This window comes from Antennarius striatus, chromosome 12 (genome assembly GCF_040054535.1).
Source record: "Antennarius striatus isolate MH-2024 chromosome 12, ASM4005453v1, whole genome shotgun sequence".
Taxonomy (NCBI): domain Eukaryota; kingdom Metazoa; phylum Chordata; class Actinopteri; order Lophiiformes; family Antennariidae; genus Antennarius; species Antennarius striatus.
The window spans coordinates 2,988,182-3,012,883 of NC_090787.1; the positions used below are offsets into that span (position 1 = coordinate 2,988,182).

General features: G+C 47.1%; 1 protein-coding gene across 3 annotated transcripts; it reads left to right on the plus strand.

The window, feature by feature from the left end:
* The first annotated feature begins 2,290 nt into the window (after positions 1–2,290).
* Positions 2,291–19,537, plus strand: zmym2 (zinc finger, MYM-type 2). Of its 3 annotated transcripts, XM_068328457.1 has the most exons (25): positions 2,291–2,372; positions 6,570–7,295; positions 7,632–7,800; positions 9,002–9,156; positions 9,387–9,535; positions 9,642–9,804; positions 10,196–10,408; positions 10,526–10,676; positions 10,854–10,969; positions 11,065–11,190; positions 11,342–11,492; positions 11,724–11,896; positions 11,991–12,156; positions 12,254–12,282; positions 12,398–12,539; positions 12,738–12,859; positions 13,074–13,224; positions 13,390–13,515; positions 13,872–13,990; positions 14,069–14,246; positions 14,328–14,470; positions 15,257–15,371; positions 15,826–16,068; positions 16,156–16,297; positions 16,555–19,537. In XM_068328457.1, exons 2-25 carry the CDS (start codon positions 6,585–6,587, stop codon positions 16,760–16,762), a joined length of 4,161 nt encoding a protein of 1,386 aa, XP_068184558.1. In that variant the 5' UTR covers positions 2,291–2,372; positions 6,570–6,584; the 3' UTR covers positions 16,763–19,537. The 3 variants fall into 3 exon arrangements, 2 of the variants coding, with proteins under 2 accessions (XP_068184558.1, XP_068184557.1); XM_068328456.1 differs by having other exon boundaries at positions 14,069–14,470; XR_011037655.1 differs by lacking the exons at positions 16,156–16,297; positions 16,555–19,537 and having other exon boundaries at positions 14,328–14,902; positions 15,826–15,848.
* The last annotated feature ends 5,165 nt before the right edge of the window (positions 19,538–24,702 follow it).

Here is a 24,702-nt window from a genome sequence, read left to right on the forward strand (position 1 = left end):
CAACTGAAGACAAGCAAAGCTGCAAAGTGAAGGTAAATCAGTTTATTAATGCATGAAATAAATACAAGCATATAAATATTAATACGTTAACAGAATAACTCCTACTAGTACATCTTAATTAAATTTAACCCCCGTGTTTTCTTCTTTCGTTCACGCGCCAGGATAAGTAGCCCATGTCTTGCTTGGCCCCACTGTTGTCATGGTAACCATTACATTAGTTAATGTGTATTATTCACCCTTATTTTAATGATCTCAAACTGGCCTCGAGTCACATGGATGATGGAGAACTGACATGTTTTGCAAACAAGAAAATACTTTGTTATATAGACGTCATTGTACACACATTTTACTCATCAGAACCACAAGTTTGGATTCACACCACATCTACAAGCCATTATGCTTTTATGGCGGCTGCTGCTTCCTCTTCAGTTTGGATCAAAGGTCTGGTTTATCTTAACTCGAATTCGTAAGTGTCGGAAAAACGAGAACTGGGATGCACTAAGCGATCTACTCGCTTCATGACATGGACTTAGAACTAATAACGTCCTCTCTATACATTCACCGATTCCTATAATCAGGTGATTATTATACGTATTGCTGCGGAGGTGAATTTCTGTCGGGTCCTTCCTGTGAATCTCACCTGCGCGTCTCGGTGTTACGGGTCACGAACTTTCATTGAACGCACCTTGATCCGCCATATTGAAAACGTAATCGTCATCAATCACCATGGCGGCCGCTCTGTGCGTCCTTTACGTTTCTGAATTGTGTGTTGCGAGTCACATCAGAGCCGTTATGTTGACTTCAAACACGTCTCCTCTGCTTTGACGTTGGGTTTGCGTCGCTGCCGAGGTGTGAGCAGCGCTTATAACGCTCCTCCGGCCCGTTGCTCATGTTCTGGCCCGTTCGGCTTCCTGTACGTCTGGATGAAATTAGCCTACGTGAAGAAACCCGATGTTGCGCCGATAACGCCGACAACGTGAACCCTCTCAACCCGGATCCCGGCTCCTGATTGGACCAGAACCGCCACTCGTTTTAGCGCTTTAATCATCAAACCAATGCATCGAACGGGCGGATTTTTTTTCCACATGTGAGACGCGACACGTATCGATGAGGTTAAATCAGTTAATGGAGAGTTTAATTGCCGACCATACAGCCTCTGATTGCTCCTATTGCGCATGCGCATGGTTAGGGGAAAAAAAAAGAAAAATACGAATGGATGCCGTCAGAGAGGGTAATAAATGACAGAGGACTCACTCTGCGTGGGTTTTTAGAACAACACAAAGGGAGCGGTTCTCCTTTAAAGGGCCATTCCGGTGTTTGATAGCAGCTCTCGACCTGCTGCAATGGCAGGCAAAGGATTGGACGGTAATAATAATACACGCTACCGTCATCAGTTGAGACGATGACGTCACTGCACCACGGCACGTTCACTCAGCACATGTGTTCGCGGAAGAGCCTGTTCAGAATGCATTGCATTCTGCTTTAGTTACAAATTGTATGTGATGAACTAGCAAAATTTAATCTATTTGTGTCAAATGTTTTGAAATTAAATGTTTTTTCTTGCCTGTAACTATTATTTTAAAAAATTTCAATCTAATTACAACATTTTCCATGTAATTTCTGTTCAGTAACTGACTGCAGTTGAAATTGATTTGATCCCCATAGATTGCTGTTTGTCCTTCATCTTGTGAAGTGGGATCCACATTCTGAATCTGAGGGATTAAAACATATTTAGTGGGGGGGGAAAAACCACAATTCCTAGTTTCTTATGATTCAGGTTTTACTGAAAAGCTGGCGTTGGTGTGTGTTGATGATTGCTGCCTTTGCAGTATTTTTAATGGATTGTAGTTTCCAATCCAGAAGGACACTTCAATCTCTTCTAAACCTCCCAGATGAGGTCCAACACCACAGTGGTCATCTACAGTTGGTCCACATTGAACATACAAACTAGAAACATACAATTACAAGCTTCCCTTTTTCATTTTAATTAAAAAAATGTGTGACCTTCCAATCTAAATATTCAAAATGGCTGCTGAGCACAAAAGGTCACTTGAGAGCTGACGGACCAGGGAGCACTGCTAGACTATAAAAACATATAAACATTAATATATTACTTATACACAATTTAGAAATATTAGTAAAGCCACCGGTGGGTCGTCCTGGGATTAGCGAAAATAACAGGTACGTTCTCATTAGGCGCCTCACCGGCGTGCGTCAGCGCTGTCCCCCCCCCCCCCCCCTACGGAGTGAATCATCTTCGTGTTACACGATCTTTGGACGGAAAGTGGAAAGTTCTACACTGTGCGCACGCGCTCCCCGGAATTAATATCCAGGCACAAAAGTGGCGCTACAGCGTTCCGAGCAGCACTCCGGTAAGCCAGATTCACACACCTTGTGTTTTTTTAATTTTTTTTTTTTTACAAAATATTCCAGCTTTACACCCAATTACTAAAAGTTTGTGGAACTTGTGCGGGTTGTCCAGCACAATTCCACAGACTCTCCCACGGCTTGCGCTGGGACGAGAAGACACGTTTAGGGATCAATAAACAGTTGATTTGAGATGTGCTGCCCTGCTCTGTAACGCCGTGGCCGCTGCCGCCTCCAGCCTCCAGTATTGTTCAGTTGGATCCTTAATGGCGGACGGCGGTGCTGTTTTCCGCCGGGGGAGGACGTGGGGGGGTGGGGGTGTCTATCAGCTTGTGATATTAATGGGTTCGTACCTGGTTCTGAGTCACGTTATCTCCTTAGAGACCAGTTTAAACACGATGCGGGGCTTTATTTTGGCCGCGTTGTTTACCACCGCATGACAGAAATGAAGGCGGTTCATGTGATTCTTAACGCGAGGGCGCCCCTGGCGGTGGCCCGATATATTTGCCACTGATTGCGCCAGGCTGGACGTGCAGGGCAACTTTTCAATTAAAACCCCACCGTCACAGGTATCGTAAGAATCGGGCTTTTTTATTCGATTTCCGGGTTCGGTTGGGTCGCCCCGGCATACGCCCGCTCAGAAATACGAAAGTGGACTAGAAGGCGTCGGTGGGGTTTAAAAAAAAATAAAAAAAAATAAAAAAAACATTACACGTTGCCAGACATTAGGGCGTTAGGAGATTGAAACTGCGTGTCAATGTGCGTCGTTTGGTTTCTGGTTATTTATGGCGCTGCCCTTATTAAACGATGCTTTTAAAAAATAAATAAAATAAATAAATAAAAATATTTGCGGCGTTTTCACCGTGGCGCAGTCGGTGTCTGCTCTCCTCCCATCGATCCGCCGCTAATCCAATGGCTGTTTGCGCCAGGAAGGGCAGGGGGTGGGAACGGAACGCAACACGCTGAACCACGTTTCTTCTGGGTCCCAACTTGGAAGCCCCAGATAGCGCCTTTATTCACCTGGTTATTTATGGGGGGGTGTTTGCGCAGCGCAGGTATCGCTGATCCTGTTTTATGGTTCCTTTCATAAAGTTTTGGACCTGCTCTCCACAGTCATGTTTGAGAAATGTTAGAACATGAGCAGGAGCGGGTCAGGGAGGCTCGGATCAAAATCGGCGTGGGACCTGTTCGGGGCTGGTCGTGGAGCTCAGTGTTGATAATCAAGGGCACATCCAGGGGGGACGGAAGAAGACCCTGGCAGCCCGGGTACAGGCTGTCCCCCCACCCCCACCCCCGGGTTGGTTGTCTAACGTGTCCGAATGGAGCCCAGAATAGTCAGGGTTTAGAACCGCATCCAGCTGGCAGGTAAGCGTTTGCATTTTAGAACCTCACCCGGACGCGGGGATGTTCTGGTGGCTGCGCATTACGCATCCCAACTCAGTGACATAAGCCTTATGTAATCATCTGTGCCCGTGGCTCGTTATTAATCGCTTGTTCTCTGCGCAACTGGCGCAAACAGCTGCATGTCTCCACCTTTTTGTGACTTGCGGGGAGGGTGGTGCCAACTTGATTGCAAGGAAGCTGCTGTGTTGGGAAGGTGGAGGGAGGGGGTGTACCTATGGTAGGTGATGATGTGGCCCTGGTGGGGTGAATGGGGGGTCAGGCCCAGCTGTTGATGTCCTGAGAGGCGCTTGTCCCGGCCCACCTCCGTCCACCGGGTGTTCCGGGTGGAGGTGACGTAGCAGAGGTCGGTGGGAGCTCATTAATGCCGGAGCTTGGTTTCTCAGGGCTGCGTTCAGCTCTGCAATGCAGTCTGGACCGGTTCCCCCTCACAGCAACACTGATCAGCTTCACGCATTGATCCAGACTAAGAGCCGGAACACGGTTTTGTTCCGCTCTGGTCGCATGCAGACGAGTCACAACCTTAAACGCACATCGCCTGGACGCGTCATGGGAACGGAAAATAACCATCTTGAATCTGGTTCTCCCACGCCGTTGGAGAACCGTTTGGAAACCCGTTCCCTTTGTTGAACACTGGAGAACGTCTGATTGATCTTGAATGTCACGCTGTTGGGCTTGTGCTTCCTGTCACATGGTCACGCTGAACGGCCCTCCAGTGTTTTGTGTGTCACGTCGGTGCGTACTGTATTCTAAATGTTTTAACCCCAGACGGAGAAGTCAGGTTGTGAATATTTATGAACGCCGAGCGAACAACGCCTTGTTCGGTCATGAGCTGGAGGATAGGTGCTCATGCCTACTAATCATGCTGCGTCGGCCATCTATGCACATTTTGGATCAGTGGGGATGACACAGCATAAAATTTAAAGAAACTCTGTTAAAGTTTCGTCGTTTGGTCGACGTAGAGCGTCGTCATGTGGATTGAAAAGCATGTAAAAATAATTGTTCATTTATCTCAATCAAGGTCATGGATGCAGCACCTTTAGGACTGATTGAGAAGCAGGTGTTGGGTCAGGTACCGAGGCGTAAAGAGCGGAACACACCAAAAAACAATTCGCCAAAATTAGTCGACGTGAAGAGTTTGTTGTGAGATCTGCAGGAAGCTGCGGTGGTGCTCCCTCTCCTGAAGGCCTTCCTCGCTGTGCTGCTGCGATATTTACTGATGCGCCCCCCTGCTGGGGCAGAAATGGCTGCTGCAGTGATGTCAAGGCGTTGACCCGGCTTCCTGTGTGGCGCCAACGTAAGAACTTCACAGGCCCGTCTGTGTATAGGAGCGACCGCCGTGGGGCGAGGAGCACCGAGCCGCCAGGATCAGCAGCACAGGAGTGTGTCTGTCGGCGCGCACGGGGTTGTATGTGTGTGAGTGTGTGTGTGTGTGTGTGTGTGCTGCAGCTGTCAGACGTGACGGTTAGCGTGGCTCACGGCGATCCCCGCTGCTGTTTAACATGAGAATGAGGTTTAGACGGAAGCAGATCGAAGAGCTGCGAGTCATTCCTCATCCTCCTGAGCGTGGAAGCGAATCAGCCAACAACATATGTCATTGTTTGTCCTCTCTTTTAGATTTGTGGACACCTCCGAAGCCCAGATTTAGTCATACGTCACCGTCGCTCGCAGTTTCACACCGGGTCCCCCCCGTGCATCACTCAGGGGCCGTTAATTATTTCAGCATCTTACGGAGTTGCGTCCAAATCATTCATCCTGCCTTGGCTAACTCAACGGCTCCCAAATGTGGAGCGCAGAGAACAAGTCCCCGTGGTGGTGGTGGTAGGGTTTACCGTTACCACAGCAACCAAGGTGTAGCCTCAACAGTTGCCGGGGGCAACGGGAGAAGCTCTACAGGAGTGGGAAGCAGGAGAGAATGGAGGGATGTGAAAAGGCAAGCAGGTGAGAAAAGAAAGAAGGATTGCTAGACGTGTAGGTAAAGGGGTGCAGAGACGAGGAAGAGTTAAAGCAGTTGAGAGAAGGGATGTGGCGGCGAGGAGGAAGAGGAGGGGAGGAAGAGGAGGGAGGAGCGACGGTGTCCCCGTTGCTGGGCAGGCACATAACGCTCCCAGAGTCTCCATCCAGCCAGGAGAACATCGCCGCCACCGCTGCAGATCAGAACCGTCTGAAGCACGGATGGATCCGTCGCCAAGTTTAACCCCGTTATAAAAGTCGATGACGAGATTTCTGAGCCCAAGTCTCGATCATCGTCAAAACCTCGGCGCCGTAGAGTCACCGAGGAGTTCCCGTTATGAATCATTTAATGGGGTTTGGAGGCCGTGTGTCTGACAAAGAGCTTTTATTTCTTATTTTGTTTTCATCAAGCACGCACACGTGAAAAAATTCACATGTTCCACGTGTCCTGCTAGCATGAATTGCAGGTCACCTTTAGCTTAGCACGGAGGTGTGACACCACGGCAGAGGCGTGATGGAGGACACGGGCCATAGTTTTGATTTAATATTGTAGGACAGGCTTGTCGACGGGTCGGTTTCTACCTGGAGGAATATTTCTGTTCCTATCATGATCGATATCTCCCATATTTACGTGGCTGTAAAGACAAGAAATGAAGATGTTTGATGAAAAGATCGTTCTGTTTGTCCACCGATGCCACAGACAACACACAGCGTGGTCACCAACAGCGGCGCTGGTCTCCCTGGTGCATTGGGATGGGGGTGGGGGATACCTGCGCTACCTGCACAGCTGTCACACATGGCGGCTTTGCTTAATTGTCTGATAACCGCCTTCTGTTTGTCGCTGCCAGGTGGTTGCCTTAGCGATGGACGGGGGCTCAGAACCAAACCCTGTCGTAGCAGAAGAGGCAGGGGAGTGGGTGGAGCCCATGGACCCAACTCCTGCCCCCCAGCAACAGACCACACCCCCATCAGAGGAGGCTGGGGATGCAGTTTCCATGGTAACAGAAGATGGAGCCACAAAGGAGGGTGGCACAGAGGACAATGATGACGATGATGTGGTTCTGGTGGAGGAGGAGGTGGAGGGGGAGGAGACGACAACTCCCCCCCAGCCTTCTGCCACAACCCCTTCCCAAGACACGCCCCACACAGACTGCCCAGAGCCAGCTGCCGCCGAGGCGGCTTCAGACACCTCAGCAGCGATGCCTTCCAACACCCCCAGCTCTCCGGCGTCTTCCATCACATCCACGGCGGCGGTGACGGCGGCGCCTCCCAAGCCTCCAACCACAGCACCGGAACCGATCGTCATCGACGACGAGGAGGACTCCGAGCAGAAAGACGCTTCCCCATCCTCGCCAGCACACCCCGGAGGCTCCTCTGCCTCCCACTCCCCAGGTGTCCTGAGCAGCACCGAGCCTGACTCAGAGATCAGGATTGCCAGCGTCACCACGCTGGGCTCCAGCTGCCAGAAAGGAAGCGCCTCCGCTGTAAACACGCCACCACATCCAGCGGACGCCCCGGCAGACATGAACCTGATGATAACCTCAGTGACATCACTGCAGGGGAAGGAGGTGGATGTAAGAATCACCACAAAGTTCATGTGTAGTCCTCTTAGATCATTTCCGTCTCTGCCACCGGAGTGTTTTCATGTCAACACCCCACAAACCTTTTGTCTCCTGGTGGCTTCAGTAGAAGTTCTGCACCTGTAGCCGTTAATGGAAGCTGCTGTTCCCTCTTGAGGGAGTGCATCATGATCCCTTTTTAATGACACCACTGCACTCATGCCATTATTTATTCATCTTACTTGCACAAGCAGCTCCTAGTTAAATTAGCCTTGCTTGGTTCAACGTAGATCTTGTTGGTTTTCTTGTTACCGTTGTTCAAACTAACTCCCGACGACTTGCTCTGTCCAGGCTGCTGAAGGCCAGGTGGAGGAAAACGGTCTGCAGATCAGCAGCGCCTTCAGCCTGAATCCCGACACCCCACCTGGGCGTCCCACCGCCTCCTTCAACCCAGGGCGGGGCTCCGGCCCCGTGGGCCAGCTGGCGCAGAATGGCGAAACGGGTACCCACAACAGAGCAGGTAACAAACACCTGTGGCGTTTTAATCGCAGTTTCAACCGCAGGTAGGGGACACAAAATCCACTCGTATCCCACTCCCAGACCGGATCGACGTCGGAGGGCCTTCCCCAGAGGAGGAGGACCCATCGGATGGTCCTGTGGTTAACAGCTGATGATGTGTTCCTCCATTTTTTGAAACTGAATCCAGTTTGGAAGTCGGATTTTGATACTTTAAATGAAAACCGTATCAGAATCCCATTGTGAAAAATATAAAATCCTGTAGAATAACTCGTCCTCAATACAGATTAAAAACACTCACCTTATAAGAGGATGAAGGCCGACTCTGATCCGGCCAACCCACCGACTCCCCCACACCCCCCCCCATCCAAGATCAAGCACCACTGGGGTGGATTAATCACCAAGGGATTGAATCATTTAATCCCAGGAAGTCTGAACAGAACAAACCGATCGAGTGCTCCTCCAGGCAAATGGGAAGCCTTTATTGGTTTATCCGTCACAAAACACTCATCAGTCCTTCGTTCTGTGATTAGTCCTTCAAAATCCACTCGGACTTCCTGTGTGACGTTCTAGGTTGGGTTTGTGTCACCGTCTCCTTCACAGGATCTTTTAGTTTTTTTAATGCGGAGCTGTTTTTGGTCAGAACGCTCGGTAACAAGCTGCATCGCTGCTGGGTAAGACGGACGTCTTTGTGCTTCATCGATAGGGTATCATAACGAGCAGGCATAGCTCTATGTCATGCGTCGCTGTCATAGCGTGGTGGAAGAAAAGACCATTGCTCTATAAATACATCCGTAATAATTCAAACCAAGGATCATTAAAGTCTAATCTAAATAAATCTTTTCTACAGCTGAACAGTGAGCTGTTGTTTAATTCAGACACGTTTAGAGGATCCAGTAAAAAAATTTTTTTTTTGCTCCTTGAAAGTCGACGTGCACAAGACCTCGGTAGTTTCTTGTTTCACGGGACAGTTCTGCTGCCTCACAGGCCTACTGGAGCGGGTCTGAGTCAGCGTTTTGTTCCTGTGTGTCTCCACATGGCCTCCAGGTGGTGCTGTTGAGGGCAGTGGTACCCTGCTGTCACACTGAGGAGGACTGTTGTTGGGATGCTTCCTAGTTTCCCACTCTCAACTCAATCCAGTGGAGTGGAATCACGTTATGAGGATCTGACTCTAAAGCTGAACGCGTGTCTTTGTTTCCCTCCAGATTCTTGGATCTCCCAGTCGGCTTCGGTCCCTCGCAATCAAAAGCAGACGGGGGTGGACTCGCCGTCACCGGCCACCTCACTGCCCAAACCTCCAGGCCAGTCTTCCTCGTCTACTTCCTCCTCAGGCACCCAGCCCCAACCCCGGACAGTCAAGGTGATGCTCCGCCTTCATTATTTACAGGAAAGCGTTAAGATGAACATCTGGTTTAGTTAAAGATTAGTGATGAATGCTCAGAAATAGGATTTGTTTTCCTTTAATTAAATGGGATTGTGTAAAAAATGTGTGTTTGTGGCATCTGGCCGGTGGATCTACAGCTGATCTTCTCAGGCTGTATATGGCTGTTATAAATTGTCATAAAACTGCCTTGTGTTTGCTGAACTCAGGTCACCTGTGCTAACTGCAAAAAGCCTCTGAAGAAAGGCCAGACGGCCTACCAGCGCAAAGGCTCCACTCACCTGTTCTGCTCCACCACCTGTCTCTCCGCCTTCTCGCACAAACCTGCCCCCAAGAAGAGCTGCACCATGTGCAAAAAGTGAGTCTGAATAGAAAAGAAGTATTTTGTTTGCTTTTCTTTAACTGATCAGCTTTGACGTGTCTCTTCCTGTGTGATGTGATGGTTTCGTTCTTTTGTTTGTCAGAGACATCACCAACATGAAGGGCACCATCGTGGCCCAGGTCGACTCCAGCGAATCCTTCCAGGAGTTCTGCAGCACGGGTTGCCTCGGCGCCTACGAGAACAAGCAGAACCCACCCAAATCAGGCCTGAAAACCAAATGTACCGTCTGTGGCATTCTCACAGAGGTCGGTCTGCGTGGCTAAATGAACACACACACACACACCTGTCTGACTTCAGTGTGTAAACTTTGACAAGCAAGAAAATTCTCAAGGTTGAATTTTAAAAAGTTAAATTTTTCCAAATCCATCTATAATACAAGGATTTATTGGATTTTTTTACTTCTCACAAACTGCACGAACCCTCTTATTGTTACCTAGCAACCAGAGCTCTCCACATTTGTGGCATCCTAAAATCATTTGCAATACTTTTTGAAATGAAAAAAAAATTCTGAAGTGTGAATATTAAACTTAATGGTTGTACTAACAAACCTCTGAAGGACAAATAATTCAAGCTAAGCGACTTTAGCATTAGCGCACTAACGTAGCTCTCACACTCCCATCTGTTTTCCGTCCGCAGATCCGACACGAGGTCAGCTTCAAGAACGTGACCCATAAGATTTGCAGCGACGCCTGTTTCAACGTCTACCGCCGGGCCAACGGGCTGATCATGAACTGCTGCGAGCAGTGTGGCGACTACCTACCCAGCCGAGCGATGGCCAACCATTTCCTGCTTGTGGATGGCCAACAGAAGCGCTTCTGCTGTCACAAATGCATCAGGGAGTTCAAGCAGGTATGGCGGACCCAGCTGCAGGTCCGAGTCGGTGCGATCGATTCGCTGCAGTGAGTCAGGATGGATCAGGAACACTACACAAAGATGACTGATTGTTTGTTTCCTCCGTGTTTCCAGGCACACAGTAAACTCGCGACGTGCCTGACCTGCAAAACGCTGATCAAGACGGGCGAGGTGCTCCACAGCTTCGGCTCGAGCGGCACCATGGGCTCCTTCTGCTCCGTCGGCTGCATGAACAAAGGCAAACTGACCTCCAGCACCTTCCTCAGTGAGTGACTGGGCCACACGATCCTAACAACACATTCAAGGGTCGGGGGGGGGGGGGTGTCTCAGGTTGAGTCGTGACACGTTCTCGCAGCATCAGCAAAATCCAATCGTCGTTCTGCTGAAATATTTGCACCAGGTGCATTTCTGCTCAACGTTGAACGTCTCCGTCTGTTTGCAGACACAGAACCCTCGTGCCACTTCTGTAAGAGGAACTCGTTACCGCAGTACCAGGCCACGCTGCCCGAGGGAAACATCCTCAACTTCTGCAGCTCGCAGTGCGTTACCAAGTTCCAGGTGGGCTCCCCGTCTTAACCTGTCAGATCTCCGGACACAAAAGGTTGCGTCCTTTTATTAGCAGCATAGTTTTTCACAATTTTTTTTTTAAACAGAATGCTACTATTCAAACGGCCACCAATGGACAGACGCCTGTCTCCACCGGTAACAACACGATCCAGTTGAAGTGTAACTACTGCCGAGGAACCTTCAGCCTGAAGCCGGAGACTCTGGAGTGGGAGGTGAGAATCTGCTCCTTCTGTAATCGACTGGTTACCTCCTAGAAAAGTGACTGTAAAATCTAGTTCGATGACGTTGCACATGAGTCAGCAGAAAAGGCTGTGTACTGAACCGGAATGGGTGCATGAGGTTGATTTTAATGTGTGTCTGCAGGACAAGGTTTATCAGTTCTGCAGTAAGGCCTGCTGTGAGGACTACAAGAAGCTGCACTGCATCGTGACGTTCTGCGAGTACTGTCAGGAGGAGAAGACGCTTCACGAGACCGTCAAGTTCTCTGACGTCAAGAAGCCTTTCTGCAGTGAAGGTAGTCTGTTCAAGCACTCGACCGGTTTGATGTGGTCTGACAGAGCGGTGGCCAGACTCGGGTTTTTAATGTCTTTTATTTGGTGTGGCTGTAATCCGGCTATTCAATAATCCCTGTTATTTTAAGTGAAGATCTTGTTTGTAGATCTGATGTAACCCTGGATTTTTCTCTGTTGCCATTTAATCATCATTTTGTTTATTTCTTTTTTTTTCTGTTTTTTTTTTCTCCCAGGATGTAAACTCTTATTCAAGCAAGACTTTATCCGACGGTTGGGCCTGAAGTGTGTCAGCTGTAACCATTGCAATCAGCTCTGTAAAAGAAGCGTGACTCGGCAATTCGGTGGCACGACTCGGGACTTCTGCAGCGAGACGTGTGCTAAGAAGTTCCACGATTGGTACCATAAGGTCCGCTCCAGCTCACTGCTCGCTGTAACCTTGAATAAATGGAGACGGAACGTCTTTGTGACCTTGGTGGAACTGTACCCTGTTTGGCCACTAGGCGGCGAGATGCGACTGCTGTAAGGTTCAGGGGAACCTGACGGAGTCTGTGATGTGGAGATCGGAGGTGAAGCAGTTCTGCGATCAGGACTGTCTGCTGAAGTTCTACTGCCAGCAGAATGAGCCCATCATGGTCACACAGAAGGGCCCCGAGAACACCACCCTGGGTACTCAGTGTGTGTGTGTGTGTGTGTGGTTTTTTTTTTACTGTTATGCTCAGGATTTCTTCATGATGATGATGTATTTCATTTTTCTTCTCAACAGGAATTGAATTTCAAGGGACTAAAGTGGGGGTAAATAAAATATAAGAAATATTCAAATGACTGTAATAAAAACTAATTTCGTGGGAGTGGTGGAATCCAACCTATCGAACCTGCACGTTAAAAGTTTTACTCTGTTCCGCTGCAGATGGTGAACCAGGGTTCCGTCGCGTACGCTGGTGGTGGGTTGCTGAGAGACGTCAAGAACAAAGCGGTGCTCTGCAAGCCGCTCACCTTGACCAAGGCGACCTACTGCAAACCCCACATGCAGAGCAAACTGTTACAGACAGGTAGGTAAAGAGTCCTACAAGTGGACAACCATGATGTTTTTGAATAAGTTAGCATTAGCTAGCTTTAGTCAGGTAACTTTAAAAGGTTTTGTATTTTTGTTTTGCTGCTCAGCTGTGAGATCATTTCTTTTCTGACCCATTAGGACCGACACTGATTTTCATGTGTGAAGTTATAATTCGGCATATCTGTGTCCACAGATGTAGATGATGGTGTAAAGAGGGAGTATGTACCTGTACCCATACCTGTGCCTGTCTTCATTCCCATTCCCATGAACATGTATTCCCAGGTTACCCCCGCTCCAGTCACTCTGCCTGTACCGGTAAGACATGATCCCCTACTCCAGTTGGACTAATTATGTAAAAAAAAAAAATCAATGTTGAGGGGGGCGGGGGTTATGTAATAACAAAGACATTAGTCTAAAAAATTAGATTAGGTTTGTATTCAGAAAAAATATAATCCAAGCAACATTAGGAGACTTTACAGGTCAGAAAATGATCAATGGTCGCTGATTGGTGTGTGTTATGTTGGTCCAGGTTCCTGTGCCTGTGGTTCTGCCCACCAGCCTACAGGGGGCGGAACAGATGATCCAAACCGTGGACGACATGAAAAACAAAGTGCCCTCCAACTCTCCGGAGACCAACCAGCACCCTACGGATGAAGGGACCACAGAGGACAGGAAGCCAGGTGAATTGAGGGGTCCAAATAAAACTGGTTTCATATCTAGTCCAGTTTAGATTTTATTTCATCTCTGGAAATCACCTCCCGACGCCGACTTAGCGGAGCTCCACAGTAGCCCAGAGTTCCATAAGCAGCGAATGTTGACCATGTTGACGTACCTGGCTATTCCAGATGTAAAGCCGGTGGTGAAGAGGGAGGTTGGAGGCAAGGAGTCGTCCCGGACCGGCTCTGAGGTGGAAGAGGAGGAAGAGGAGAAGTATGAGCCCAACCTGGACCTGGAGGCCGATTTCCCTCAAGGTAAATACTGGCTGTATGGCTCTAACAAAAAACCATTACTGTGACACACTTCTAACCTTTGATAAAAGACACATTGGGCTTTTATAACCAAACATTAATTATAACATTACACAAACACATTCTCGGCTGTCGCACTGCCGGTATTTATTCTACGCAAAACACAATGGAACATAAACACTGTTTATCTGTACCCGAAGCTCTGGACTCACAATGTCTCCACAATGAACCATTGAATTAAAAATGCTGAGTCGTGACAGCACGTTCTGTAAAACCTTTAAATCTGAAGGAGCATATCCTGTTTGTGTTCTCGCTGTGTAACAATGAGGAAATAATTCAGCCGCTGTTCCGTGCCTCAGCTTCGGATCCTGTTCCGGTCCTGGAGGGGATGGATGAGGACATGGGATTCTCTTTGCCTCCGGTCCTGACGGAGGAGAAGGAGGAGCAGCCGGCACCTCGCCCTCAGCCTAGACGACAAGTGGGCACAACGACGCGTGAGGACTTCACACGTTTCTTTGTGTGCCAGGTTTTGATTGACGTGTTTTTTGTGTTGCAGGGGAACAAGAGGCAGGCGGTGGAGGACGGTCCGGGGTCCTCCCTTCCTCCAGACAGTCCCTCAAGAGGACGATCGCTGCCCCTCAAAGCTCGATATGGCATCCACGCCTGGAAACGCTGGGCCCTCTCTGGCTCTGACCAATCAGATGGCAGCAAATTAAAGGAGAACGTTAAAGCGGGTAAACACCGGGGAAACGAGAGTTACTCAGATTTAAAAACAAAAAAAAACATGCTTAACCATCTGTTTGTGTCTCCTGCAGCTCGGAGTAAAAGCAACCTGTTGTCGCTGACTCCAGAGGAGCTGAACTTGGCTCTGTCCCAGTTCGTCAGGGAGGTCTGCAGGCCTGGCGGGGAGCGATACTCTGCAGACAGCATCCTCTACCTCTGCCTGGGAATCCAGCAGGTCGGTCCAGAAAACACACGATCAAACACGAGCGCCCAACCCACAACATCACCGAAATAAAAACCACACCAAAGATCAAAAACACGCAGAAGCATTTATTAGGAGGTTATGCTGCATTGATAAGTCATCACAGTCTAATCGTGAAAATATAGTTTATAAAATAATCTCAAACTAATAATCACAATAAAAATTTATAAATATTCACATGTAGTAATTATAAGAAATACAAGTGAGGCTTGGTAGTTTTTTATCTCCAGTCACTTTGGCGGTAGGAACCAAAGTCAGAGTGGCTGTTTCCAGTAGGATCCATCAGACAAGCGCACAGGCTTCCTCCTTTTGTCTCACATGTGAGCAGCAGCAGAAGCATGGCTGCAGAAAGGAGCTCAGGAACGTTTGGAGTTCTCTGGATTTGGATTTTTCTGACTGGAAAATGTAAGAAAACAAAACCAAAAAAAGTTTGTAGATTTTATCAATGTAAATTTTGAAATTTGAAAGAGAGCTGAAACTTTTTCCGGCCTACTTTGGTGAGCTTCCTTCCCCTCTTAAAAATGTGTCATCCTGGGCTTTTTCCTGAAATGGAGGATGTTAGGTGTAAAAAAAATTGTTTTCCAGATATGTTTGATGTTTGGATTTGAGTGTCCGGTGATTAAAACTTTTTGCTGTTCACATTCATAAAAACAGTGATGATCACTTTAAATATGAGGACACGTTATGATCTGTGTGACACGGATCACAGCTGGCTTCATTTTAAATTCTAAAAAATGAGTATTTTGTGTGTGTTTGAAGCACCTCCACGCCAAAGGCCGGAAGGATGACCTGTTCAGTGACCCGTGTTACCAGCAGTTTGGAGAGGAGGTGAACAGAATCCTGAAAGACTGGCAGCCCAGCGTGCTCCCCGACGGTGAGTGCAACCGAACAGACCGACAAAAGTTAGGTACAAAACTGGGTTTTAGATTATTAGATCCGGATGGGACCGATATGAGGATCCACTAGATTCTAACAGATGCTTCCTTAAACAACCCAACAAGCCGTGTCCAGTGATTAGAACTCTTCTGCTGTTCACATCATGAGATGTCATGATTTCACTGTAATGTTGTATGAGGACATGGGATCGCCACATGGTGGCCTTCTAGCCCTTCAGAGCAGTGGTCCCCAACCCCCGGGTCGTGGACTGGCACTGGTCCATGGGTCAGTCGGTACCGAACCGCACAGAAAGAATACATAACTTATATTCCATTTTATTTATTATCATAAACTGCTGGTTTAGAGTGAACGCAGTCAGTTTATTTAGATTAGGACAGCTGAAGTTCCCATTTAACAGGTTTGTGTCTCCCGTCTTCGCGCCTCCCCTCCAGGCTCGCTGTGGGGTCGCGTGGAGGAGCAGAGCCTGTGGAGCAGCCGGCAGCTCGGTGAGCAGAGCGCCGCCGCTCTGCTGCGCTCTCTGGTTTACTTGAACACCAAATACTTCGGCCTGCGCACCGTGGAGCAGCACCTCCGCCTCTCCTTCGCCAACGTCTACGGCCCTGACACCGTCCATCCTGTCACCAAGGAGACCAGCGTCTGCATTCGCGTGCCTTCCATCTCTCAGGATCACCACGGTGAGGCCCGCTGCGTGCACACTTAGCTCAGCGGGTCGGTCTCGATCTCAAATGATCTGAAGAAATGTTTCGTTTTGTCCTCTTCAGTGCAAACGGAGTCCAACAAAAGGAAGCGGAAGATGGAGGACAGTCAGGATTACGAAGCGGACGACGACTCGGGAGGATCAACGATGCGCTGCCCCGTTAAGAAGCACGAGTGTCACCTTTACGACCTCTACAGATCCAAGTGGTGGGTTTGACGGGGTTTTAATGTAATTCACCGATGATTGTTAATCATAGTTTGTCCCTAGTCTTCAAATTAAAGAAGAAACACCAGTCCTATGATTAAAACATGTTGCTGTTCACATCCTGAAGCTCGGTGCTGACGATTGAAATATGAGGACTAGAAGAAGAGAAAGTTTCTGAATGATCCTAGATTCCAGTCGTTCACACTAGACTCTTGTCTCCACCCGCCTTCACTCTTCCTCTCTTCTTCCTCTTCCTCAGCCCAACGTCGTTGCGAGAGCGTCTGGACGTCTTCTATGTTCTGCCCGATCCGGACTGCGGTCCCGACGGCTCAGTGTGGTTCAGCTCCACTCCGCTGGAGCGCTCCATTCTGGAGAGCCTCCTCACCCGGGTCCTCCTGGTCAGGGACGTTTACACAGACAAGCAGCACCAGGAGGAAGAGGAGGAGGAGGAGGATGGGGGCGAATAGCAGTCCCTGGACTTCTGATAGAAGAGCATGAACAGTTAGAGGATAGCTTGTGTGTTCGCTCCTCCTCCTTCCGTCTAATCCTCCATCTGCTCCTCGTGGACTTGCTGTTTTCCTCCTGATGGTGGCGTCTTTTTAACGGGTTCAAGGAAGATGAAAATGGTGACGAAGAGCAGCCCAAAGCCTCGGTTGATGGATTCATAATCGGGAAGTATGGATTTATTCTCTTTTTGGTCATAAAAGAAGAGGAGGATCAAAAACGTATGAATTATTCTAGTGGACAGGATGAAGGAGGTGAAGCTGCGGTTTGGTAAAACGGTTCGATTTGACAGAAAAGCAAAGTTGATGATTATTTAGAAGCGATGGATCGTGTTTATGACGCTCAGACAAACGTAAAATTCTCATCCAGAGCCCTGCTTTAAAAAAAATCTGCAACAGCTAACAGGTTGGAAGGGACCTCCTCGTCATCGCTGTGTGGAGACCAGGGGGTCAGAAGAGCGGCTTTGTTTTTACAGTGATTCATTAAGGAGGAGATGAAGGAAGCCAGAACTGTGAGGCTGGAAGCTGGATTTCATCTTCCGCGCGTTTTTTTTATGTCAGCTTAAAACCTAAAAAATTACAAACATGGAGGTTTTGGGTTTTTTTGTAGCAGCTAATTATGCTACACATGCAATGTTATTTTTTCAAATTTTCATCTTAAGGGATTCTCAAACACTAAATGTTCTGCAGGAGAAAGGAACAGGGTGGAGCTTCCTGCCTCTTTGACTCCACCCACCGGGGAAGTGGCAGCGTACAATTGGCTGCTGCTACTTCCTTGATGGCGGTTTGATCACTTCTGCTGATGTGTGGAAGCAGAGGTGTCATTTTCAAATGTCTGGGTCGGTCGGTGAATTTTAACAAATCAGGTCGTAGTTATTGTCGGACTTCCTGCTCAGGGAAACACAAGGCGTCGCTAAGATGCGGTCGGGCTGGATTTTACTGAAGAAATTGAACCTCGTGTTGCAGAAAACACGCCGGTTTGAAGTGCAAACTACAGCCAAATCCCCCCCCCCTTGCAGCATGTTTTTTGGCCAAACAATTAAAAATTATTGTTTTTTTGTGTGTTTTTTTGGCACCTTTCTCTCACCAATGGACACGGACAGGTTTTTGTGTCGAAGCCCAGTCTGGTTGGAGGTCGTCGAGGTCAAGGTTTGTTTCTCATAGAAATGACTGGTTTGTGGAAACTGTCCTGACTGCACCCTTAAAAGAAACCCTCAGCATCCACTTCCTGTCCCGCGTGCTTCAGCCGCGTCTGATGCCTCACCAGATTTTCTGCATCATCACACTAATAGACTAAAAACCGCTGTGTCATTGTCTTCTGTTGGTCATTTGTTTTTTTAAATTTATTTATTTCATGTATCAGTAAACATTTCCAGTGACAGAATGTGGGCGTGTCGTGATACCCAATAAGTAATCAATGTAAGGGCACACCAGTGCACCAGTACAGGTGGTTGCATGGGCGGGTGTAATGTCATGATTGTAGTTTAATCCCGTGCTGACGTTGTCATGGAAACCTCCAGTTGGACTTTCTGAAGCATTTTATAAATTATCTGTCGGAGCAAAGCAAAAATTATCTCCATTTATTTGGCTGCTTTCATCCCATCCCATCAACCCCCCTCCCCCCCCTCTTCCCCTCCCACAACCCTTTGCTGCTCGGTCAGGAAGCTCTCAGGCAAAGCCGTCGCGCCGCAGGCGGGGTGGGGGGCAGAAATCCAGATCGTTCCGGGGGAGGGTGGCAGAAGAGGGGCTGGTCTCTCTGTGGCGTGGGGTTAATGGCGACCTGCTGACATGCTGCATTTCTTTAAGGGACACAAGGGGGGGGGGGGGGGGTTCATTCTTGTGATGTAGCATCGGGAGTGTTCTGCGCCCAGATTGGGTCGCGTCAGTGTAAATATCTCTTAATGTAAGGTGAATGAGGTGGAGAGAGAGGAAAGCCCCGCCTCCAGAGAAGCATTGTAAAGACTGATATTTATTTCTCCTTTTATGAGTTTGACTATCTTGCCTTTGGGACGGGGTTTTTATGGGTGCAGCCTCTCTTCTCCATTAAAGGCTACGATGAAGGACGCCGATTCAGAACCACAGACGGGTTCTGAACATTTCCTCTCTGCTTTGGTTTTTTTTTCCCCCTCATCCATTCATCTTCAGATTTATGAATTTCATTTGAAACCTGACTTGTTAATAGTTCTCTCCATCTTTTTGGGTTTTTAGCACCACAAGACAAGTCATGTTGTGAATTAGATTTTTTTTATTTATTTTTTTAGCTTTCATGATTTAAAGCCAACTAGCCACTTTTAATTTCTTAATTTTCATGCGATGTGATTAAAATGCCCTTTTTTATCATTTTATTTCAAATGTATTTTGTTTAAAAAACATGCAGAAAATGTCTTCATGAAATCTTTTTTTGTTTTGTTTTTTCATTTGAATTTGGGAGTAAAGTCGTGACAAACGTGTTTCCGATCTGGGTTTCAGTGTTACCAGCCCAAAATCCAAACCTTCAAACTTGAAGCATAACAGAAGCGCCCCGGTTAACCTGGCTGATTTTCCTGCTGGACTCGGAGGCGGGTACCGAACTCGCCACGGGTTTGGACCTCCAGTAGTCGCTGTGGCTGGCTTTAATGCCTAATGTGAATGTGCCTATCTGTATATACTGAAAGTGAGTGATTGTGACTTGAACCTGATGCTTTGTGTGTGAGCTGATCTGCTGATCCAGTTATGTTAAATAAATGGTTTCGTTTTCTATCCAGACTCCTTAAGGTTGTCCTTTTATTTGCCTGTAGTGAAAGAACCAACATGTGATGACACGTGATCTGGCAGTGTTAAGCGGAACGAACTTTCTGATTAGGGAATATTAGGGCTGTAAATTATCCAGAAAACTAAAACCAAGAACAGGAAATTTGAGATATTGATGCCCGTTAATTGAACCAAATCCAAATCTCCCCGGGGGTCCTGTTAAAAGTGTAAAAACATGAATCCATCCTTTTATTTGGTTTTACGTCAGAATTCAGCTGTTCTGTCTTTGAATCATTGTTTGCAAATTACTATTTTTGTAAGGATGAAGTCTCAGACCTGCTTAAGGTTTCTTTTTGCTAAAGGCAGCTTTTATTTGCCACCGCCTCCGTTCTGGCTCAATGGGGATTGTTGGGACTCTAGAATTGGTCTAAATCTCTTCAGAAAGTCCCTGCAATATAATCGATATTAAAATTTCTATCATTAAAAACAAATTATAAAAATGTAGAAAATTAGAAGTTACAAAAAAAAATCAATGTTCTGGTTGAACTTTTCGTTGAGGAGCATCATGTATGTACTTACTCTCACACATTTATCTTTGCAGGCATAGCCAAAAAAAGAAAAGGTGTTGCAGGAAAATGATGAGTTAATTTTCTATCTATAGACGTTTTAGACGCCCACGAGGCGTCTCCTCCGTCCAGGTTCAAATCACCGCATGAGGGCCTCTTCACGGCGTTCTGACCTTCCTCGCTATCGCCACTCATAGTTTAAAAGGTGTTGGGCTGACGTGATGCCGGGGTGGTGGGGGGTATCTGGGAGGGGCTTCCTATTGACACCCAGGGGGCGGGGCAAAAGGCTTTGCCTTGTGTTGGAGCCGGCAGAATGAACTTCTGTGTGCAGAGACAAGTCCTTAACCCCCCTACTGATGGCATGAAATCCATTTGACTCTGAATCCGGGTTGTCTCAGCCACAAGCTGGAGGTGGTGTGTGGGGGGGTGGGGGGTTGAATCTCCCAGATCTACATAAAAATCCAGATCCAATCGCGCAAAATGGTGGAACGTCATGAGTTGTCTGTCTGGGATATTTTTATTTTACTGCCCTATTATGTATTTGCCCCGAGATGAAGGCAGATATTGAACAGAAGAAAGCTTCACATATTTAGCAGCTGTCCTGTCCCACCAATACACCGATAGAGGGCGCTACACCATCACAGTGAACTCCTCTGGGGGTCCCACTGAGCTCCTGATCTACAAGTACCCCCCCCCCCCCCAACAAAAATATTGTTAACCCTGTCTTTTGTCGAGGGCCACGACCCCGCATCTGCAGGCGGGATGGACCCCCCTCATCCTCACAACCTCCAACCAGAGAAGATGCAGAGAATGAAAAATCAATCATGGCCCTTCAGGAAAAATAAAACCCCACGTTTCACCTCACATTTTTTTGGGGTGGTGGTGAACGGGTGGATGTGCAAAAACACTGAGGCAATTTTTTTGAAAAGGCAAGCTTTTTCTTTCTGTTCTATCTGTTGGAGTTGGCCAGACTCCAGTAACTTGTCCCATTGATCTGGAGCTAAAACGTCCGTGTGCGCCCGCGCTGCCAGGCCTGCGAGGGGTCTGAAAACATTTTTTCACCCTCGTGGGTTTTTTTGTTCGGGCTCAATCCCCAGCGCTTTCAGGGGGCATAAAGAAAGCGCTATGCTCAGCAGGGTCATGTGGGCGAGGCCCGGGGGAGAGACTATAGGTGGCGATTAGGGCCTCTAATGTGCAATGAATCCTCTTGGAATCACATGATATGAACTAATGTCACCATTTAATGATAAAACAACAGCGACTGGGAGGGAAGTGTGTGTGGAAGCAGCATCCAGCCGAGGGCAGGAATGGATGACAACTGCATTTCTCAGGTTGGAAAGTGTGTAGCTGGGATGTAGGTTAAAGTGCAGCGCGTTTATTTCCCAGTCATCCTCTCGTTTCGTTCTGCAGCACCCAATTTTATTTTATTTTTCAGGCTTACAAGGTGAGGATGACGGCAGCTGGGTTTCATCTGATGAACGACATTGTGCTCTCACACACACACACACACACACACACACACACACACACACACACACACACACACACATGACTGGTGTAACCTCAGCTCTGGCGTCGAGGAAGAGACATTGCTTGGATTAGTTAAATTTAGGATGGCCTGACCCTATTTGGTCAGCCAGAGTGAAGCGGTGAACACAACCATCCTCCGAGTCGCCAAAGTCACCTTTTTCCAAAACACACCAGCACCCCCCTCCCCAATGCTCCCCCAACCCTCAACCTCCCCACCCCCCAAAGCCAGGATCACATTCTTCCCTCTCATATCTTTATCAGCTGCTGCTCCCCTCTTCTTCAGCTTGCGCCTCTGTTAGTCAAGCGATCTGTAGCTTTGACCTTTGACCCCTACGATGGTGCAAAGGATGTAAACGATCAAATCAACATGTATAAATCTAAACACTTCTACTCTGGATTTGTGCACTCGGGACTTTTTACCGAACCAGTTCTAGGTCTGATTAAGAAACAACTCGAAATAAACTGAAATATTATTAAGTAAGAAAACATCCTGAACCCAGAAATCCTTTTATCATGCTTTTTTTTAATTCTGGCATCATGTTTAAACTCTCTCCATCTGTCGAAATAGATAAATACTGTTGTTTTAAACACACGATTCATCCTCCAGCAGCCGGGTCCTGATGCATTGCTGCTGAGTTGAGTCCAGGTGAAGCGTGGCCTCCGTGTCCACCCTTACCTGACCTGTAGGTGTTGCTATAGAGCTGACATCCACATAATGCCTCCCTGCCTCCACCTGCAGCCCCTCTTTGTCTACAGACACACAGTCAAAACAAGCCCCCCCAAAGGTGACGCTCCGTTCAGACGCTGCAACATTACATCATTTATGGTTTCAACAGCTGGAGGCAGGTGAAGGTGACGGATCAGCAGATCATCCTACGGGAGGAGGAGCTGATATTCCTTCATGACACACAAACCACTGATTTATTTTTAATTTATCATTATTCATCAAACTTTGTCAGTAAATAAATCACACAGTAAAGAGAAAGAAGCTTTCATCTCTTTATGAAATAATTAAACAAAAACAACTTTTACTTTATCCTGGGGTTGCTTTTAGATCCCAAACGTCAGTGATCATGAAATCCCAGCATCCTTTTCTATAGGGAAGATTGGTTTGCAATTACAATCACCTCTTTTTGCAAAAGTATTTTTTTTTAAATTTCATGACTAGTTTTTGTGAACAGCTGTCAGGTTTTTCGTAATGTAATCATTAAAAGATGCATGCAGAAGTTTAACAGTAGGTGCCCGACTGGAAAAGCATCTTTCCATGAGCTGGCAGAGTGGCCTTCAGAAACAAATTCATCACACTCCTGAAATACATAATGAGGACCTGAGGTATTTGTGCTGTGGGCTGAGTGTGAATTTGAGAGGTGATTGAAGGCTAAATATAGCCTCCTGTCTGCTCTCAGCTGAAGACTGGTGACTCAGGGGCCGACGCTCTCCCTTTGTTGCAGTCGCTTTTCCACCACAGGGCCAAGTGGCGGTTCACAGGGGCCAAAAAAACAGGACGCATTCCCACAATGTCTGCTGTGCAACACGGTCATGGACAAGTGGTCAGTTTAGAAACTGTTGTTTTATCTCTGTGAATGAAGGGAAAGCTGCAGGATGTTCGATGGACGTGTCGCAAGAAGTATTAACGCTCTGTTCAAGCCACAGTGGAAACAGAGCTGCTGAGTGACTGACAGGCTGAGGCCACAGAGTCCTGCCAACGGACCCCGTATCTCCCATCACTCCTCAGCCACTGGAGCCAAGAGGCCCCCACTCATGTCCAGCACTCAGCCCACAGACCTCACGCCAGATCCCCAGAGCATCAGGCCCACGAGATGTCCATGCTGTATAATAATAACAATAATAATAACGATAATAATAATAATAATAATAATAAAAATAAAAAATATTGGCAATATACCTTAAATTATATATATTATTTTATGATATTTTAAATTCATATTTATATTAATAAAATTAAAAAAAATAAAATTCATATTGCATTTTTGTTGCCATTTTAATTTAATTTTTTAAATGTTAATTAACTGCAAATCCTTATAGGGAAGTCGGTGACTTCCAGTCTCCAGTCCAAGATTTAGTGGATTGAGCTCCTGCCGCCCCCTAAAATGTAAGTTCCCCATTGGGGAATCAAACCCCATACTCACCACTATACTAACAAGGAGGTATTACTCCCTGTTCTATGTTTTGGTTGGCTGGACCAAAACAGAACAGAACCATGTAATCAAACATAGAACCATCACACAAACCAGACACTAGTGATGATGGTGGTGGCTGATGACACTGCTGAGACTGAGTGAAGGAGTTTGTTGCTCTTCCTGTAACTAGATTTCAACATTTGATCATAGACTCCTTTGCTGGATCAAATAATGTTTGGATCGTGAGGTCAGAACCCTGGCCAGTGCCACGCCCTACAGAACACCTGCACTGCAAGATATTTTAGGAAATTGGTGTGAAAGACTTCACACTTACCAACTGAACCAGCACTCTGTATGTGTGACTGTGTCCAAATATCAAACTTTCCTAGAAGCGGTGTGTTTCATCTCCTCCATCGTGTTTTTCACTGTGTTGCAAATTATTATTCAGTCCTTGCGGTCGATGCTTCACTCTCAGACGTGATTCTGACACGTCCATCTGACTTCAGTTATTTCTAGATGTGGGTACCATGTGGGTCCGGCTGGGACCAAGCCTCTGGCTTGGTTCACATTCTGACATTGGCTGCTGGAATGCGGAGTGAGGGAGCAAGCAGTCGGGAGGTCGGAGGTCAACGAGGCTACCGGCAGTATGAACGCAACACATGACCTGACAGAGAACAGGAAGTAAATGAACCTACAGATGATGTAATGAATGAAAACAACATAATACTGAAAGTAAACATGAATTATTCCTTAAAATAAAGCTGTTATTGATTTAATTTTAAAATTAGATTATATCAATTAGCTTAAATAAATTAATCATAGTTAAAATAAAAGATGCAGAAGCTAAATGATCTTTAACTGTTTAAATAACTATTAGGGTCAATAATAATATATTTTTTTCTGTCATGTGCTTATAATAATTTGTCTTAAACTTCCT